This window comes from Saimiri boliviensis, chromosome 2 (genome assembly GCF_048565385.1).
Source record: "Saimiri boliviensis isolate mSaiBol1 chromosome 2, mSaiBol1.pri, whole genome shotgun sequence".
NCBI classification, from domain to species: domain Eukaryota; kingdom Metazoa; phylum Chordata; class Mammalia; order Primates; family Cebidae; genus Saimiri; species Saimiri boliviensis.
Window position 1 is genome coordinate 119,244,486 of NC_133450.1, and position 20,696 is coordinate 119,265,181.

The 20,696-nt window shown below is 42.8% G+C and overlaps 1 protein-coding gene and 1 pseudogene across 1 annotated transcript in view; both read left to right on the forward strand.

The window, feature by feature from the left end:
• The first annotated feature begins 1,088 nt into the window (after positions 1-1,088).
• Positions 1,089-3,758, forward strand: LOC141583659 (small ribosomal subunit protein eS12-like; annotated as a pseudogene).
• A 2,197-nt stretch (positions 3,759-5,955) lies between these two features.
• Positions 5,956-20,696, forward strand: part of AQR (aquarius intron-binding spliceosomal factor) — a 129,073-nt gene continuing 114,332 nt past the window's right edge. Inside the window, exons 1-3 of the mRNA XM_003935747.4 lie at positions 5,956-6,199; positions 12,146-12,202; positions 16,503-16,543. Of these exons, the coding sequence (XP_003935796.1) occupies positions 6,125-6,199; positions 12,146-12,202; positions 16,503-16,543 (173 nt within the window). The 5' untranslated portion in view covers positions 5,956-6,124. The remainder of the gene's footprint in view (positions 6,200-12,145; positions 12,203-16,502; positions 16,544-20,696) is intronic.

Here is a 20,696-nt window from a genome sequence, read left to right on the forward strand (position 1 = left end):
CTTGTATTACCCCTCTAGATTTTATTTATTGTTAAGCCAATTTAGAAGTAGATTTTCTTAACTATATCCCAATTAATAATGGTCACTAATGGTCTCCTAATTGCCAAACTCATGGACTTTTTGAAATTCGTGCCCTTTCAGATTTCTTTGAAGCACTCGACACTATTGCCAATCTTGTCATTTGAAACCCTTCTTTCTTGACTCCCTGCTTCCTTTGCTTTCTCTCTGCACAACATATTATAGAAAGCTTGTAAAATAAAGAGAAAATCATAAAATATACATAATTTTAGAATGTCCAAACCCTCAGTCAGAAACTAAGCTAAGAGAAGTTGATAAGAAAAGTAGATAGAGCAAGGGGGAGGGAAGATGTGATACAACATTTTGTTATAAATCTTCTAGGTATTATAAAATGGAAGCATTTACGTGTTAGATCAGTAGAAAGCTGCATGTGATCTGGAGCTTATTTAATTTTTTGTTGTTGAGATGGAGTGTTGATCTGTCACTCAGGCTACGGTGTGGTGGCACTATTTTGGCTCACAGTAACCTCTGCCTCCCAGGTTCAAGCAATTCTTGTGCCTCAGCCCCCCGAATAGGATTACAGGTTAATGCTACCATGCCAGCTCATTTTTGTATTTTTAGTAGAGACAGGGTTTCACCATGTTGGCTAGGCTGGTCTCAAACTTCTGACCTCAGGTGCTCCGTCCTTCTTAATCACCCAAAGTGCTGGGATTACAGGCATAAGCCACCACGCCTGACCCCTAATATTCTCTTGGCCACAAAATCATAAGTTATGAATTTAATAAACATATAAATTGGAAAATAAACTTTATCATCACCTGGCTCTTTACTACCTCAGACTGTCTCTCTATATAAAATAATCATTTTTCCTTTTAAAACCTACTCCACCCTCTGTCTTCTCTATTGTGCTTTTTGCTTCCACTATTCTTTCTTTCTTTTTTCTTTTTTTTTTTTTTGAGACGGAGTTTCGCTCTTGTTACCCAGGCTGGAGTGCAATGGCGCGATCTCGGCTCACCACAACCTCTGCCTCCTTTCTGGCAATTCTCCTGCCTCAGCCTCCTAAGTAGCTGGGATTACAGGCACGCGCCACCATGCCCAGCTAATTTTTTGTATTTTTAGTAGAGACGGGGTTTCACCATGTTGACCGGGATGGTCTCAATCTCTTGACCTTATGATCCACCCGCCTCGGCCTCCCAAAGTGCTGGGATTACAGGCTTGAGCCACCGCGCCTGGCCCGTTTTTGTTTTTTGTTTTTTTTTAAGACGGGGTTTCACCATGTTGGTCAGGCTGGTCTTGAACTCCTGACCTCAGGTGATCTGCCCGCCTTGGCCTCCAAAGTGCTTGGATTACAGGCATGAGCCACCACACCCAGCCTATTCTTTCAATTACTAAAGGTAATTTCTCTTTTTCTATTTTTTTATTTTTTTATTTTTTTTTTTTGAGACGGAGTTTCGCTCTTGTTACCCAGGCTGGAGTGCAATGGCGCGATCTCGGCTCACCGCAACCTCCGCCTCCTGGGTTAAGGCAATTCTCCTGCCTCAGCCTCCTGAGTAGCTGGGATTACAGGCACGTGCCACCATGCCCAGCTAATTTTTTGTATTTTTAGTAGAGACGGGGTTTCACCTTGTTGACCAGGATGGTCTCGATCTCTTGACCTTGTGATCCACCCGCCTCGGCCTCCCAAAGTGCTGGGATTACAGGCTTGAGCCACCGCGCCCGGCTGGTAATTTCTCTTTTTCTGTCTCTCCAATGTCTTACACATTTATTCCTTCCTTTTCATTTTGACTGCCAGAACCCATATTTAGTCCTTTTTAGTTTTATATTTGCAGTAGTCTCCTAGCTGATATTCCCATCCCCATAGTACCTGCACCAACCCATTTGACATACCACTCAGAAGTCATCTTCCAAAAATACATTTACAATCAGTGGTTTCCCATTGTCTCCACAATCTTTATTGTGGAAGAGGGCTTCCTCTTCCTATCTTTCAAGGCTTTCAACACATCAAGCCATATTGCTCACTCCTGACCTAGTCCCGCATGACCTGCCTCCGTGGCTTCATTTGTGCTGTAACTATAGCATAGTGTAGAAATACAGTACCTGTGGTTTTTGTTAGTCAAAATGTTATATGTCAAGATTCATCATAAAAGCCATCTGAAGATCTTATTTTTCCTGTTTTATAGACACTGTGTTTGGAAATAAAATGTCAATAGATATTATACATTCAAAATCTGTTACATTTAAAATTGTGATTATGCAAATTTTCATCACTAGCACTCTGAACAAACTTTATACAATAACATATGGGGGGAAAGGGACTTCACATTTAATCTCCATTCCTAAAGGCTCTTGCTTTTACCTTCATGCTGTTTTTGTTTTTGTTTCTTTTTTTTGTTTGTTTTGAGACAGAGTTTCACTCTTCTTGCCCAGGCTGGAGTGCAGTGGTGCCATCTTGGCTCACTGAAACCTCTGCCTCCTGGATTCAAGCGATTCTCCTGCCTCAGCCTCCTTAGTAGCTGGGATTACAGGTGCATGCCACAATGCCCAGCAAGTTTTTGCATTTTTAGCAGAGATGGTGTTTCACCTTGTTCGACAGGCTGGTCTCAAACTCCTGACCTCAGATGATCCACCTGCCTTGGCTTCCCAAAGTGCTGGGACTACAGGTGTGCACCACCGGGCCCAGCCCACACTTTATTTTTGAGCATGTCATATGTATTACAAAATTTTAAAGTTACAAAAGGGTATAAAGTGTAAAATAAGTTTCTTCCCTTCCTGTTGTCCCCTCCCCACCGTTCATCCTTCTTGGAAACCATGGTGTTATCAGTTGCTTCATGTGTTCATCCACGGAGAGTTTAACGAGAGACACATGTTTCATTTATGTACAAATTTGGGAATGGTAGAGGTGTGCATTCAAACTCAGTAAAAATAAAAGTTATTTGATTAAGGAAAGGGCAAAAAATCTGAATAGAGGCTTCCCCAAAGAAGATATATTACTAGCAAGTAAGCACATGAAGAGATGCTCGACATCATTAGTTATAGGGAAATCCAAATGAAAGCCACAATGAAATATATCACACACCTATTAAAATGACTAAAATTCAGGGTCGGGCACCCCCGGTGGCACACGCCTCTAATCCCAGCACTTTGAGAGGCCAAGGTGGGCAGATCATTTGAGGTCAGGAGCTCCAGACCAGCCTGGCCAACATGAGGAAACCCTGTCTCTACTAAAAATAGAAAAATTGCTCTCCGAGTCCTGCGGAGGTAGAGGCTTGGGTGGGTTCAAGATTCAGCTTCACCCTTAACTCACAGCTGTGGCCGAGGAAGGCATTGCTGCTGGAGGTGTGATGGACATTAATACTGCTTTACAAGAGGTGCTGAAGACGGCCCTCATCCACGATGGCCTAGCATGCGGAATTCGCGAAGCTGCCAAAACCGTAGACAAGCGCCAAGCCCATCCAACTGTGATGAGCCTGTGTATGCCAAGTTGGTGGAGGCCCTTTGTGCTGAACACCAAATCAACCTTATTAAGGTTGATGACAACAAGAAACTAGGGGAATGGGTAGGCCTCTGTAAAACTGACATGGGAAACCCTGTAAAGTGGTTGGTTGCGGTTGTGTATTAAGGACTATGGCAAGGAGTCTCAGGCCAAAGATGTCATCAAAGAGTACTTCAAATGAAAGAAATAAATCTTCAGCACACACACACACACACACACACAGACACACACACAAATTAGCCAGGTGTGGTGGCATGCAACTATAATCCCAGCTACTTGGGAGGCTGAGGCAGGAGAAGAACTTGGTAGGCAGAGGTTGTGAGCCAGGATCGTTATCACTGCACTCCAGCCTGGGCAACAGAGTGAGACTCTGTCTCAAAATAAATAAATAAATGATGACTACAATTAAAAAGACTATCCATATTCACATAGAGGAGAACAACGCACACTGGTGCCTACCAGAGGGTGGAGGATGGGTGGAGGGAGAGGATAAGAAAAAACTAATGTATACTAGGCTTCATAATTGAGTGATGAAATAATCTGTACAATGAACCCCTATGACACACCTTTACCTATGTAACAAACTTGCACATCCTGCACATGTATCCCTGAACTTAAAAGTTAAAAAAAAGAGATTGTCGCCGGGCGCGGTGGCTCAAGCCTGTAATCCCAGCACTTTGGGAGGCCGAGGCGGGTGGATCACGAGGTCAAGAGATCGAGACCATCCTGGTCAACATGGTGAAACCCCGTCTCTACTAAAAATACAAAAAATTAGCTGGGTATGGTGGCGCGTGCCTATAATCCCAGCTACTCAGGAGGCTGAGGCAGGAGAATTGCCTGAACCCAGGAGGCGGAGGTTGCGGTGAGCCGAGATCGTGCCATTGCACTCCAGCCTGGGTAACAAGAGCGAAACTCCGTCTCAAAAAAAAAAAAAAAAAAAAAAGATTGTCCATATTAAGTGTTGGTGAGGTGGAGAAGAAACTAGAATTATATGCTCCTGATGTGAATGTAAAATAGTACAACTACTTTAGAAAGATGGCAGTTTCTAAAAACTTAAACATACACCTATCATGTAACATTTCACTCCTAGGTATTTGCTTAAGAGACAAGGAAGTATATGTTCACGTAAACACTTACACAAATTCTCATAGCAGCTTTATTTGTAATAACCAAGAACCTACAACAACTCAAATGACTATCAGCAGATGAATAGTTTATCAAGCTGGTATATCAGTAAAATGGAATGAATATTAAGCAATAAAAAATGAACTACTGATACTCGAAACAGCATGAATGCATCTCAAAATCATTTTATTGAGTGAAAGAAGGCAGGCAGTGTATTATTTCATTTATATAAAATTCCACGAAAAGCAAACGATAGTGACAGCAAAATCAGTGGTTGCCTGAAAGTGGGTGGGAATAGTGAAAGGCACAGATTGCAAAAGCGCACGAGGAAAATTTTAGGGGCTTTGATAGGCTTTTTATAATGATTTTGGCGATAGTTTCACAAATGTATGATCATATCAAAACGCATCAAATTTTACAACCTGAATATGTGTGGGTTATTTTATGTCAATTTGTTTTTATTTTTTGAGACGCAGTCTCGTTCTGTTGCAGACTGGAGTGCAGTGGCGCGAATTCGGCTCACTGCAACCTTTGCCTCCCAGCTTCAAGCGATTCTCCTGTCTCAGTCTCCCCAGTAGCTGGGACTACAGGCGCCCGCCACCATGCCCTGCTAATTCCTTTGTGTTTTTAGTAGAGAAGGGGTTTCATCGTGTTAGCCACGCTGGTCTCGAACGCCTGAGTCGTCCTTCCAAAATGGTGGGATTACAGGTGTGAGCCACCGCGCCAGGCTGGGTTATTGTATGTCAGTTTTTACCTCCATTACTGTTAAAGGCAGTTAAAACCCAGCGCGTATTCCCAGGCTGGAGTGCAATGGCATGATCTCGGCTCACTGCAACCTCCGCCTCCCGGGTTGAGGCGATTCTTCTGCCTCAGCCTCTCTAGTAGCTGGGACTACAGGCGCGCGCCAAGACACCCAGCTAATTTTTGTATTTTTAGTAAAGACAGGGTTTCAGTATGTTGGCCAGGATGGTATCGCTCTCCTGACCTCGTGATCCGCCCGCCTCGGCCTCCCAAACTGTTGGGATTACAGGCGTGAGCCACTGCACTCGGCCCTTTTTTTTTTCTGTAGGGTTGAAAAAAAAAAAAAAATTCCCATTCACCCCACACTCCACTCCTCACTAACGACGGGAAACCTCACCTAACACCATCCACCGGGCCCCTCCCTGCCATTCTCATCTCGCCAGCAGGGTGTCTTCTGTCTGCCGCCCGCTAGAGAGCGCGTGCAGAGGAGGTCAAAGCCTTTGGCTCTCTAGCTCAGCTCCAACGACTCCATGAACTTCCGGCTACAAGCCATTCCGCTTCCCGGGGAACGCTTGGGCTTTTGTACGGGTTCCGTAGAGGACTCTGAAGACAGAGGATATCCGGTCCGGAGCGTCCGTGCAGCGCGGAGTTAGGCGCCCCGGCAGTTGCTTAGGGGAGGCGGACCAGGCTTGCTGCTACTTGGGGCGGTCCTTTCGTTTCCCCTGGAGTGGAGAGGAGAGTGCTGCCATGGCAGCCACTGCGCAGCCCAAGAAGATCGTGGCCCCTACGGTGTCCCAGATAAACGCGGAGTTCGTGACCCAGGTGAGCTGGGGCGAGTGTGGTGTGTGTGAGTGGGTGAGGACGTCGTGGCCCCGAGGCCTGGTGGTAAGCTTTTTTTTTTTTTTCCCGGGACTAGGACCTCCTAGGAGGCATTCGTTTGTTAATTCATTCACACAAGTCTTTTTACTGTTAGCTCTGTGCCGACCACTAATGCTAAGTGCTGGGCATACCCAGGTGAAAGAGGCTGCCCTGACCTGAACTCCATGGCTCAAGGAGGACAGACATATAAAAAGAAAACTATAGGAGGTTGGCTGTATTGGAGTTTGTCTCAGGAGAAGTTGATTCAGAGAGGGGAGAGCAGCCGATGTCATCTGAGACTGGCAAGTAGACTTCGCAGCAGAGTGATGCTGGACTCACTCTTCAAGTAGGAATGGGTTTTTTCCTGGTCCGTAGAGTGTCCTGGGTTTTTGAGCAGTGATGAGAAACTGACAAAACACCTCCCAATAGATCCATCTAAGTAGAGAGTGATTCTGCAGTTTGAGAGCGTTTCTTTATTTTTTATTTATTTTTTTTTTTGAGACGGAGTTTCACTCTTGTTACCCAGGCTGGAGTGCAATGGCGCGATCTCGGCTCACCGCAACCTCCGCCTCCTGGGTTCAGGCAATTCTCCTGCCTCAGCCTCCTGAGTAGCTGGGATTACAGGCACGTGCCACCATGCCCAGCTAATTTTTTGTATTTTTAGTAGAGACGGGGTTTCACCATGTTGACCAGGATGGTCTCGATCTCTCGACCTCGTGATCCACCCGCCTCAGCCTCCCAAAGTGCTGGGATTACAGGCTTGAGCCACCGCGCCCGGCTGAGAGCGTTTCTTTAGAATCTGTTTACTGTGTTGTATTGTGAGCCACAGTTGGCTTTGGATAGGGAAACACAGCCCTGTGGTTGTCAGCAACATTCCTCATTCTTATTTACTTGAGAGTTTTGTAAGAGTGTAGGTAGTTCAGCGTAGAAGTTAACATGTCCACCTGCTTCTTTATTCTTTATTCCTTGTCTCAGCAGATTTGCTAAGGCAGAACCCTAGGAGCCGTTTTGAATGCTCCCTTTCCTTTAACCCTTACATTTCTACATTCTGAATATCTTTTGAATCTGTCGGTTGTTCTGCATCTTTGTCACCCTAAGCCGCGGTGTTGCCATTATTTTCCACCTGGACCAAGATATCCTAATCTGTCATATTGTCTTTCCTCTTGCTCCCCTCTAGCTCATTCATGTTGCTTTCCAAGGGATTTCATACAAGTGCAAATCTCATCATGTCTCTTGCCTTTTAAAATCTCTTCCCTCCTTTCTTTCCTTCCTTTTTTTCTTTCAAGGTAGGGTGTCACCCATCCTGGTCAACATGGTGAAACCCTGTCTCTACTAAAAATACAAAACATTAGCTGGGCATGGTGGCGCGTGCCTGTAATCCCAGCTACTCAGGAAGCTGAGGCAGGAGAATTGCCTGAACCCAGGAGGCGGAGGTTGCGGTGAGCCGAGATCGCGCCATTGCACTCCAGCCTGGGTAACAAGAGCGAAACTCCGTCTCAAAAAAAAAAAAAAAAAAAAAAAAAAGGATAAAAAGATAGGGTCTCACTATGTTGCCCAGGCTGGTCTCCCACTTTTGGGCTCTAGTGATCCTTCCATCTCAGCCTCCCTTGCACTGGGACTACAGGGACTACACTACGGCTGGCTGTCCTTAAAAATCTTTAGCTGGACGCGGTGGCTCACGCCTATAATCCCAGCACTTTGGGAGGCCAAGGCGTCTGGGTCACGTGAGGACGGGAGTTCGAGACCAGCCTGACCAACATGGAGAAACCCGGTGTCTACTAAAAATACAAAATCAGCCAGGTATGGTGGTGCATGCCTATAATCCTGGCTACTCGGGAGGCTGAAGCAGGAGAATCGCCTGAATCCGGAAGGCAGAGGTTGCAGTGAGCTGAGTTCGCGCCATTGCATTCCAGCCTGGGCAACAAGAGCAAAACTCTGTTGCGCACGCGCGCACACACACACACACACACACACACACACACACAGGAAGGCCTGGGTAGCTAGAATCTAAGAATGATTGGAAAGGAGGACAGAGCATGTGGGGACCAGATTATATACAGTTCTGGAATCTGAAGAAGTTTGGATTTCTTGAAATCTAGTGAATAATATTTTAGAAAGATCACTGTACCTAAAGTGTGGAAAGTGGATGGGAATGAGGGAACATAAGTTCTAACAGGGTTACCTATTAGTTCAGGTAAGAGTAGTGCTCTGTACTGTTAGAGAACGACGTATACTGAATATGTTCTGAAGCTAGAGGCAATAGAATTTGATGATTGCTTGTGTAGGGGTGGAAGAAAGAGACAAACAGAATAGTTTGAACAACTGGGTGAATGGTTTGGCCATTACTAAGATTGGGAAGACTAGAAGGAGAGATTTTTCTTTGGGTAGTATCAAGATTTCTGTGATGTGTAAAATGGCTAGTATGTATTCAGTTAGAAACGTTGAGAAGGCAGTTGAATGTGTCAGTCTAGAGCACATGGGTGAGATCTGGGCTTGAATATAAATTTGGGAGTTACTGACTCTAGATGACATTTAACACCATAGGATTGAATGAGATATCCTAGAGCACATTGTTTGTAAACATGACATTTATGGTATCCTGGGTTAGATTTTAGAAAATGTCTGTTTTATTCCCCATGTACTCCCAGCACCTGGTATTGTACTAGGCACACGTTGTGTGATGAGTATTTGTCAAATGAACACATAAGTGAATTAATGAACAAATATGCCAGATCATTAAGATATAGTGGGAGAAAGGAAGGTTCTCAGCAATCTTGGGCCATGGGTACAAGCATTAATGTCTAATATTTGCCAGAAACTGTTTAGGCGCTTCCGGGCTGCAAAGAAAGATAATCTTTGCCTTCAAGGAGTTCACAGTCTATGGAAGGAGACTTTAAGAGACTTAAAAGAACTCATCATAGTTTAATGTGAGAAATGCCAGATTGGGGTATGAGGGAAGTGCTTTGAGAAAAGAGCATAAAATGATTACTTTGTTGAAGGAAAGAATTTTCTCATTGAGAAAGTATCATTTGAGATGGACTTTGAAATTTAGAGAGGAAGGTGGGGGAATTGGTTTTCTAGGTAGAGGGGACATCTTGGGACTAGGTGTTTTCTTCTCATTTTTTCTTTTTAATTTAATTTCTGAGCATCTGGCATACCTTGCCAGAAAAGGTACTTTTAAAATTATTTATTGAATGGATGAGATCAAGAGGTTAAAATTTCGTTTTAATAAGATTAGAGATCTAAACTTCGTGACGTCATTTTTTTATACCATTACATTTTTATTTCCTTTTTGTCTTTTAGCAAGGTTTACTTTAAATAGTTTATGTTGTCATAGTTGTAGTAAGCAGGGAATGGAAAGTTTTTATTTTACATGAGACTAGAGAGTTTGAGGGAGGGCAGTATATATATACTGCGAGATCCTGATATTTGAGTCATTACACATTAGACCCCAAGGGAAAGGAGAAACTCAGAGAAGAGACATGGGACATGGTAGATGCTTCATAAATGTTTGCTAATCTGCTAATCTTTTTTTTTTTTTTTTTTAGACAGGGTCTTGCTCTGTCTCCAAGGCTGCAGTGCAGTGATGCAGTCTTAGCTTCATTGCAACCTCTACCTCTGGATTCAAGCAATTTTCCTGCCTCAGCCTCCTGAGTAGCTGGGACTCAGGCGCCTGCAACCACGCCTGGCTAATTTTTGTGTTTTTAGTAGAGATGGAGTTTCACCATGTTGGCCAGTCTGGTCTCCAGTTCTTTTTTTTTTTTTTTTGAGACGGAGTTTCACTCTTGTTACCCAGGCTGGAGTGCAATGGCGCGATCTCGGCTCACCGCAACCTCCGCCTCCTGGGTTCAGGCAATTCTCCTGCCTCAGCCTCCTGAGTAGCTGGGATTACAGGCACGCGCCACCATGCCCAGCTAATTTTTTGTATTTTTAGTAGAGACGGGGTTTCACCATGTTGACCAGGATGGTCTCGATCTCTCGACCTTGTGATCCACCCGCCTCGGCCTCCCAAAGTGCTGGGATTACAGGCTTGAGCCACCGCACCCAGCCTGGTCTCCAGTTCTTGACCTCAGGTGATCTGCATGCCTTGTTCTCCCAAAGTGCTAGGATTACAGGTGTGAGCCACCATGCCCAGCCGGAAGGTGTCATTTAAGTAGGAAGTTGCTGTAATGTTTTTAGAGGCTGTTCCTCAGGGCCAGTGTCTAACTGCTTGGGAGACTTTTTTTTTTTTTTTGAGACGGAGTTTCGCTCTTGTTACCCAGGCTGGAGTGCAATGGCGCGATCTCGGCTCACCGCAACCTCCGCCTCCTGGGTTCAAGCGATTCTCGTGCCTCAGTCTCCCGAGTAGCTGGGATTACAGGCACGTGCTGCCATGCCCAGCTAATGTTTTGTATTTTTAGTAGAGACGGGGTTTCACCATGTTGGCCAGGATGGTCTCGATCTCTTGACCTTGTGATCCACCCGCCTCGGCCTCCCAAAGTGCTGGGATTACAGGCATGAGCCACCGCGCCCGGCTTGGGAGACTTTTTAAGTGTGTTGTCTCTGTTCATCACTGAGCTATAAAAGCAAAGAAAACAGGTTCCATCTCTTAATTGTTCCAATTAAGTGAGAAGGAAAGATGGATAAGCAATCAAATATTTATAATATAGAAAAGTAAGATTATTAAGAGTTACATATAAAATGAAGAGAAGGAGAAAGCAGTTGTCACCATCAGGTAGTGTTGAAGACAGCTTCACAGAAGTTACATTTCAGATTTTACTTCATTTGTCCATCCATTTATCCATCAGACTTTATGAGTTCCTCTGATATGCCAGCCACTGCAGAGTAGTCACCTTTTTTTTTTCTTTTTTTTTTTTTTTGAGATTTTTCTCTCTTGTTGCCCAGGTTGGAGTGCAATGGCATGATCGTGCCTCCCAGGTTCAGGGGATTCTCCTGCCTCAGCCTCCTGAATAGTTGGGGTTATAGGCATGTGGCACCATGCCTGGCTAATTGTGTATTTTTAGTAGAGAAGGGGTTTTTCTATGTTGGTCAGCCTCGTCTCAAACTCCCGACCTCGGGTGATCTGCGCACCTCAGCTTCCCAAAGTGCTGGGATTACAGGTGTGAGCCACCTCACCTGCCCTACCTTTTTACAAATATGTTGAGTTGTGTTTACCAGTTTTCTATTTATTTTATTATTTATTTATTTATTTATTTTTGAGACGGAGTCTCCCTCTGTCTCCCAGTCTGGAGTGCAGTGTCATGATCTATTTTTAAAGCAATTGTAATTGGTTTTTTTAAACAAAACTCTATGAATAAGGCTATGCTATTTCTTTAAGTATGTAGAGAAAATATATATATTTGTTTAAATTTCACAATTTATAGGTAAAGCCTAGTCTGCTGAAATATGCCAACTCTTATATTCTCTGTAATAACCAGCTGATAGAGTACAATTCGGTTTTTTTAGGTTTTGGTATGGGTGTGAACTAATCATTTAGAGGCGCATTATTTTAGAAAGTATTCATGAAGATTTTGAATATCACTTGTAATACTTGTTCAACTATTAACTAACTGTAATCACAGGCAGATCATTTGTTTTTTCTAGATTAGGGTTTCCTTATCGCTTTGCTGAAGATGTTTGGCTTTGTGATTATTAACTGGGCTGTGTTGTTTCCCTAGGGCTGGTTGGAGAGGACTTTTTGTTTGTTTAAATCACAGTGGCATGTTGTGCAAAGCACTACTGGCATTTAGTGGTCTGGGGTGTCAAGGATGCCAACTGGCCTATATGTCTGAATAGTCCCTTCAGATTTAGTCTGCTCCCCAGTGCCCAGTATTGCCTTGTTAAGAAACAGCTTATCACTAAATGATCTGTCTTCTAGCTCTACAATGGCATGAGTCTGTGACTTACTGTTTATACTGTTTACTTTTGCAGTTAGCGTGTAAATACTGGGCTCCTCACATCAAGAAGAAATCACCTTTTGATATAAAGGTAAGTATTTTTGTTTGCAACATAATTCTTGAGAAGTTACACTCCTTTTAAAGGGTTATTTCAACAAAATCTTTTCATAGTTTTTAAAAAATTAAAAACAGCCTAAGAATCTACAAAATATACAATTTTTGCTTATCAAACTTAACAATTACTCATGTTAGGAAATTTGGAAGATACGGAAACTACACATAAGAAAATAATCACTATCCAGAGATAACCTCTCATCATTTTGTTGTATTTTCTTTAAGCTTTTAAAAAACATGTTTATATATAATTTACTTGTTTTTCTGTTTATAGATTCTTAGGTTGTTTTTAATTTATCATTATTGTAAATGATCATATAATAAATATCTTTGTAAATATACAGAAAGTTTTGTACTAGTTTTTTTTTTTTTTTGAGACAGAGTTTTGCTCTTGTTGCCCAGGCTGGAGTTCAATGGCATGATCTTGGCTCTCCGCAACCCCAGCCTCCTGGGTTCAAGCGATTCTCTTGCCTTAGCCTCCAAAGTAGCTGGAATTACAGGCGTGCGCCACCATGCCTGGCTAATTTTTTATTTTTAGTAGAGACAGCGTTTCTCCATGTTGCTCAGGCTGGTCTCCAATTCCTGACCTCAGGTGATCTGCCCACCTCAGCCTCCCAAAGTGCTGGGATTATAGGCGTGAACCATCGTGCCTGGCTGTATAAATTTCTGACAATTCATTTAAAATTGAATCTATTGTGTTACCTTTTTTTCAGAGTGGTAAATTAGGGAAAGGTGAATAATAAAGATGGAAGGAGTGGGAGTTGTATAGTGTAGTAACTAAAGTCCAGTAATATTCAATAAGGGAACTGAACTTATTCAATTGAGTAAGCCCAACTGAAGCGATGTAGAACAAATAATATGACAAATTCCAAATATAGGGTTAATTCTCTCTGGAATAGGTTGTTAAAGAGAGGTCTAAGGCCAAGTGCAGTGGCTCATACCTGTAATCCTAGTGCTTTGGGAGCCCAAGGAGGGAAGATAATCTGAAGCCAGGAGTTTGAGACTAGACTGGACAGTAGTGAGACATTGCCTCTACAAAAAGTTTTTAAAAATTGGCTTGGTGTGGTGACTCACACATGTAGTCTCAATTACTAGGGAGACTGAAGTGGGAGGATGACTGAGCCCAGGAGTTTGAGGCTGCAGTGAGCTATAATCAGGCTATTGCACTCCAGCCTGGGCAACAGAATGAGATCTTGTCTCTTAAAGAGAGTGAAGTCTTTAAATGAAATAGATATTGACATATTGCATGCCATTCAACAGGTAATGAAGACTCTTAAGCTCTGCTATTATAAATTTAATGGTGATGCTTTAGGCACTGTTGGTAAAACTGAACTTTTTTTACCCCCAATTTTTTACTTTATTTGAGCTTAAATCTTACAAATATATTTTTGTTTTGCCAGTAATTGTTGTTGTTTAATTTGAAATTTGATGAAAGCAGTAACAGAATTTCATCTAGGTTCAACAAGACTTGCTTTCTTCATCACCTCCCTCTCTTTACCACCCACAAATACTTAACTTACTTCACAAATATACTTGGAGTAGTTAAAAGATACAGGCCAAGCACCATGGATCACACCTGTAATCCCAGCACTTTGGGAAGCTGAGGCAGCAGATCACTTGACCTCAGGAGTTCAAGACCAACCTGGGCAACTTGGTGAAACCCCATCTCTACCAAAAATACAAAAAAATTAGCTGGGTTTGGTGTTGTATGCCTGTGATCCCAGCTACTTGGGAGGCTATGGTGGGAGGATATTTGAGCCTGGAAGGCAGAAGTGAAGTTGTAGTGATCTGTGATTGCACTGCTGCACTCCAGCCTGGGTGACAGAGGAAGACCCCATCACAAAAAAAGGAAAAAGAAAAAAGACATTATAGTTACTGTACAGTAATATTATATTATACCATGTTAAAGCACTTCATAATTTTGCAGTAGGATTTTTAAAAAAACTATTAATGCTAGCACTACTACAACTGCCTTTTTTTTTTTTTTTTTTTTTCTCTGAGACGAAGTCTGAGTCTCTTGCCAGGCTAGAGTGCAGTGGCATGATCTCGGCTCACTGCAACCTCTGCCTCCCGAGTAGCTGGAGGCTGAGGCAGGAGAATCCCGAGGCAGATTGTCCTGCCTCAGCTTCCCGAGTAGCTGGTACTACAGGCACGCACCACCAAACCCAGCCAATTTTTGTGTTTAGTAGAGATGGAGTTTCACCATGTTGGCCAGAATGATCTCGATCTCTTTACCTCATGATCCACCTGCCTTGGCCTCCCAGAGTGCTGGGATTACAGGTGTGAGCCACCACGCCCGTTTTTTTTTTTTTTTTTTTTTTTTTTGAGACGGAGTTTCGCTCTTGTTACCCAGGCTGGAGTGCAATGGCGCCATCTCGGCTCACCACAACCTCCACCTCCTGGGTTCAGGCAATTCTCCTGCCTCAGCCTCCTGAGTAGCTGGGATTACAGGCACGCACCACCATGCCCAGCTAATTTTTTGTATTTTTAGTAGAGACGGGGTTTCACCATGTTGACCAGGATGGTCTTGATCTCTTGACCTTGTGATCCGCCCGCCTCGGCCTCCCAAAGTGCTGGGATTACAGGCTTGAGCCACCGCGCCCGGCCTTTTTTTTTTTTTTTGCAACAGATTTTTGCGACAGAGCCTTGCCCTGTTGCCAGGCGCCAGGCTGGAGTGCAGTGGCGGGATCTTGGGCCACTGCAACCTCCCCTCCCGGGTTCAAGCAGTTCTGCCTTAGCCTCACGAGTAGCTGGGCTACAGGTGCACACCACCACGACCAGCTAATCTTTGTATTTTTTTTAGTAGAGACCGGGTTTCACCATGTTGGCCAGGATGTTCTTAATCTCTTGACTTTGTGATCCACCTGCCTCGGCTTCCCAAAGTGCTGGGATTACAGGTGTGAGCCACCGCGCCCGGCCTTTTTTTTTTTTTTTGGTGATAGAGTTTCGTTCTTGTTGCCCGGGCTAGAGTGCAATGGCGCAACCTCAGCTCACCGTGACCTCTGCCTTTTGGGTTCAAGCGATTCTGCCTCAGCCTCCCAAGTAGCTGGGATTATAGCCATGTGCCACCACACCCAGCTAATTTTTTGTATTTTTAGTAGAGACTGGGTTTCTTCATTTTGTTCAGGCCAGTCACAAACTCCCGACCTCAGTTGATCCGCCCACCTCAGCCTTCCGAAGTGCTGGGATTTTAGGCTTGAGCCACTCCGCCCGGCCTACTACTGCTATTGATAACTGTTACTGAAGGCTCACCATGTGCCAGTATTTGTACTAATTGTTTATATACCATGTCGTATTTTATTTGCAGTAACCCTGTGTGATAGTTTGTATTATTAGATCTGTTTTGTGGGTAAGGAAACTGAGCTTTAGAGAGGTCAGGCACTTGGGCAAGAGTTACAGCCATCAGTAGTGAAGGCAGGTGTTTGAACCAAGCTTCCAATTGCAGAGTCTGAATTCTTTTCTTTTCTTTTTTTTTTTTTTGAGACGGAGTTTCGCCCTTGTTACCCAGGCTGGAGTGCAATGGCGCGATCTTGGCTTACCGCAACCTCCGCCTCCTGGGTTCAGGCAATTCTCCTGCCTCAGCCTCCTGAGTAGCTGGGACTACAGGCATGCGCCACCATGCCCAGCTAATTTTTGTATTTTTAGTAGAGACGGGGTTTCACTACGTTGACCAGAATGGTCTTGATCTCTTGACCTCGTGATCCACCCGCCTCGGCCTCCCAGAGTGCTAGGATTACAGGCGTGAGCCACTGCGCCCGGCCTAGAGTCTGGTTTCTTAAGTAGTATACTATTCTGTCCACCCTCACTCAAATGAATGGAAATTCTGAGGCTTTATCATACTCATTTGTATAATAGAATATAACAGTTAGAATTTGTTTCTATTGTGTCTTTATACTTTTAATTTATTTTCTCTCTGGCTTTTGAAGGCACACAGTTAACAGACTCTTAAATGGAGTCTGATAACATTTATACACTTTAAGTTTTAAAAAAATCCTGATCTTGTGAATTTTTATTTTCCCTAAAAATGTTTATAAGCACATCATTTTAATGAATCTAGGGCTCTGTTTTATTATTTATTTTTTCTAGTTTGCTTTCTGTTAATTTCACATTTTGAGAAATATAATGGGATTATTTAAAAGTCCTGTTATTTCAGTAGCATTAATATTTGATAGCTTTCCTAAACCAACTTATTTTATATTATCGTACTCTGAAAACTGTCAATTTGGGGTTGAAAAAAGTTGTTGAGATATTAAACATGTTTATATTTTTGATAACAGGTTATTGAAGAGATATATGAAAAAGAGATTGTCAAATCAAGGTAAGAATGAGTTTAAATTTTATACAATGTGGTTGGGATGGACCAAGTTGGATCTTGGCTGAACTTCTAAATGTGATCATAACTTGGAACCTTTTTTTTCTGTTTCAAATTGGTCATCAGGGAAATGGTGATTAGAAAAATTTTAGGTCTTGAAGAGTCATAAATTGTTTTTTACTTTCTAACTTTTGGCTCAGATTAGAGGTATCAAATCCCATAATGTTTGTTTGGATTTAGATGGAATTTGAGAAAAAGTAAACATGAGGATTTAATTTTAGTTCAACTAGTACTAATTTTCTTATTTCTGATTCACCTTTTAAAAATATTCTTAAAAGTTATGAAAGTAAGACACCATTAAATTTACAATAATATAGTATACATATGTAATGTATAAAATGTGTAATAATAAACAGAGAAGTGATAAGAATTATTTTTGAGTAATATGCTGTAAGGAGTATATTACTCTGTTCTATTTCCCACCCCCTCACATGGTTTTTCAAACATAAAAGGGTTTGTACATCTGTTCTATTTCCCACCCCCTCACATGGTTTTTCAAACATAAAAAGGTTTGTACTCTACATGCCATTTTTCATCATGCTTCTTTTAAAAAATTTAACAATGTGTCTTGGGCACCTTTTCATATGTGCACCTGCAGACATGTATGCCCAGTGAGTATTTCAAAAGGATATTGGACTAAATGGGATTTTGTTTTTTTATTTGAAAAACAATAGAGCCAGGCGCGGTGGCTCAAGCCTGTAATCCCAGCACTTTGGGAGGCCGAGGCGGGTGGATCACGAGGTCGAGAGATCGAGACCATCCTGGTCAACATGGTGAAACCCCGTCTCTACTAAAAGTGCAAAAAATTAGCTGGGCATGGTGGCACGTGCCTGTAATCCCAGCTACTCAGGAGGCTGAGGCAGGAGAATTGCCTGAGCCCAGGAGGCGGAGGTTGCGGTGAGCCGAGATCGCGCCATTTGCACTCCAGCCTGGGTAACAAGGGCGAAACTCCGTCTCAAAAAAGAAAAACAATAGGAAGTGAGAAGAGTTGTAAGAACAGTTATTTGAAAAAGATAATTTGGATTTTTTTTCCTTTTTTTGAGACAGGGTTTCACCATGTTGGCCAGACTGTACTTAAACTCCTGGCCTCAAGTGGTCCACCCACCTCAGACTCCCAAAGTGCTGGGATTACAGGCATTAGCCACTGCACCCAGCAGAAATTTGGATTTGGAGGTAGCAAGAGGCAGGGAAATAGGTGAGTATTGTAGTAGTCAGTTTCAGGATGTGATGATTTGACTTGTGTGGAAGGTTGGGAGAGGAACTGTCCATTTGAGAAAGATAGAAGTGGAGAGATTTGATGTTTGGATATGGCAGATGTAGGAAAAGGAGGGATCAACAGTGACCCTAAAATTTTTTGCTTAAGTTGCTGAGAGATCGATGATGCTATGACTGACTTTTGCCATGTTGTCGAGGGTAGGATTGGGTATAGGTCATTATTTCAGTTTTGGATGTCTTGCGTTCAAGCTACATAAGAGTCATGAAGATGGAGATGTGAAATAAGCAGTTGGGTATCCAGGTGTATAGCTCAAAAGAGATAGGGTTGGCTGGGCATGGTGGCTCATGCCTGTAATCCCAGCACCTTGGGAGGCTGAGGCGGGTGGATTGCTTGAGCCCAGTAAGTTCTTGAGGATTAGCCTGAGCAACATGGCGAAACCATGTGTGTAGAAAAAACACAAAAAATTAGATGGGCATGGTGGCATATGTCTGTAGTCCCAGCTACTCAAGAGGATGAGGTGGGAGGATCACCTGAGCCCAGGAGGTTAAGGGTGCAGTGAGCCATAATCATGCCACTGCACTCCAGCCTGGGTGACAGAGTGAGACGCTATCTCAAAAAAAAACAACAAACAACAAAAAGAGACTGAGTTGAGCCTCCTTTTTATTAGCCACCATTTCAATGCTAACAGTACAACAGAAAAGAGGATAGATAGAGTCCCTGTTTTCCTGGGGCTTACATTGTAGTGGGTCAGACAGACAGATATATATATATATATATATATATATATATATATCTGTAATGTCAGGAGATAGTAAGTGCTATGGATTAAAGTGTGGTTAGAGAATAGTGACAAGGGCTCGTATTTTAGAATAATTAGGCAAATCCTCTCTGAAGGTAGGACATTTGAGCAGATTTGTAAGATACTGCTTGTTGGTCTGAAGGTGAGTGTGAATGAAATTTCCTGAGAAAACTAAAGACGAGTAGGTGGATTAATTCTAATATCATTTTCCCCCTCTGTATTAAGGTTATACTAAATTGAAAATGATTTTGAATCTTTAGAATAGGCTTTCCCTCCTGTGGAAAGTAATTGTTTATTTTTTCATTTAAACCCTTGCTATTAATATTTCTTCTTCAGAGGTGATTTTTTTTCTAACAGCCACAAGCTGCTAATGATTTTTAAGCCATATAGACTTGCTACTTCTTGTGCATGTATATGTGACAGGGTTGCTCTCTTTCACCTAGGTTTGAGTGCAGTGGTGTGGTCTCAGCTCATTGCAACCTCTGCCTCCTGGGCTCAAGCAATCCAACCTCAGCCTCAAGAGTAGCTGGGACCACAGGTGCATGCCACCATGCTCGGCTAATTCTCTTTGTATTTTTGGTAGAAACAGGGTTTCGCCACGTTACCAGGATGATCTCACTCCTGAGCTCAAGCAGTCTGCCCGCCTTGACCTCCCAAAGTGCTGAGATTATAGGCATTAGCCACCACGCCCAGCCCTGTGTTATTTTTAGTTTCAAAAGAAGTAGCTATCTTTGACATGGCTAAGATTTATCATGGCACTTTTACCAGTCATTTTCTTATCTTGGACACATTTTTTATTTCTAAGTATACTTCTGTAACGTGCAAACTATAGTATGTATTTTAAAATTTTTAACATGGTGAAACCCTGTCTCTACTAAAAATACAAAAATCATCAGGCGGTGGTGGCATGCACCTGTAATCTCAGCTACTCTGGAGGGTGAGGCAGGAGAATCGTCTTGTACTGGGGAGGCAGAGGTTGCAGTGAGCTGAGATTGTGCCATTGCACTCCAGCTTGGGCAACAGAGCAAGACTCTGTCTCAAAAAAATTTTTTTTTGATGACCAGTTTTTTAGGCTAGTTCCTGAGGAAATTATTTTTCTGAGCTACATGCTCAAGGCATTTTCAGTGTTGGGGAAATGGCTTGGTGTAACAGTCGTGTTACTCTATGGTACGTTACACAATTGATTCATTTTTGCTCTTCTTGCCATTATCAGATTTGGCAGGTTTATCTTAATCTTAATCCAAGTTTGATTCAAAATATTTTTTAAAATAATAGTTAAGTGCTTATTGTGTGCCAGGTTCTGCACTAAGCACCTTGAATTCTGCTATAAGCACCTAGCTCATTTATTCCCACAACAACCCTGTAACACTATTATTATCCTCATTTTATGGATGAGTAAACTGAAGTAGAAAGGTTAAATAACTCTTGCCAAAGATGTTTCCCAGTATTTAGAGGCACACCAGGTATTGAATCCTGGTTCCCTGGTTCCTTTTGAATATTCTGCTCTTTTCTTTCAGTGGCATGATCTTGGCTCACTGCAATCACTGCCTCCTGGGTAGCTGGGATGACAGGCATGTGTCACCATGCCCAGCTAATTTTTTAAATTTTTAGTAGAGATGGAGTTTCACCGTGTTGTCCAGGCTGGTCTCGAACTCCTGACCTCAGGTGATCCACCCACCTTGGCCGTCCAAGGTGGTGGGATTACAGGCATGAGCCACTGCGCCTGTCCTTGAGTATTCTGTTCTTAAATAAGAATCCTTTACTTTTTAGAAACCTCTTAACTAGTACACTATGATATGATGTTTAATCCTGTTATGAATCCAGCGAAGTGGTTTTTATGCTTTTGAAAAGGGTGATTTATAGAGGAATTTACTTTTGCCAAAGTGTTTATTTTTATTTGAAATGTATAGGCTCTTATTATGAAATATTTTTTTTTTTTTTGAGATGGAGTTTCGCTCTTGTTGCCCAGGCTGGAGTGCAATGGCGCGATCTCGGCTCACCGCAACCTCCGCCTCCTGGGTTCAGGCAATTCTCCTGCCTCAGCCTCCTGAGTAGCTGGGATTACAGGCACACGCCACCACGCC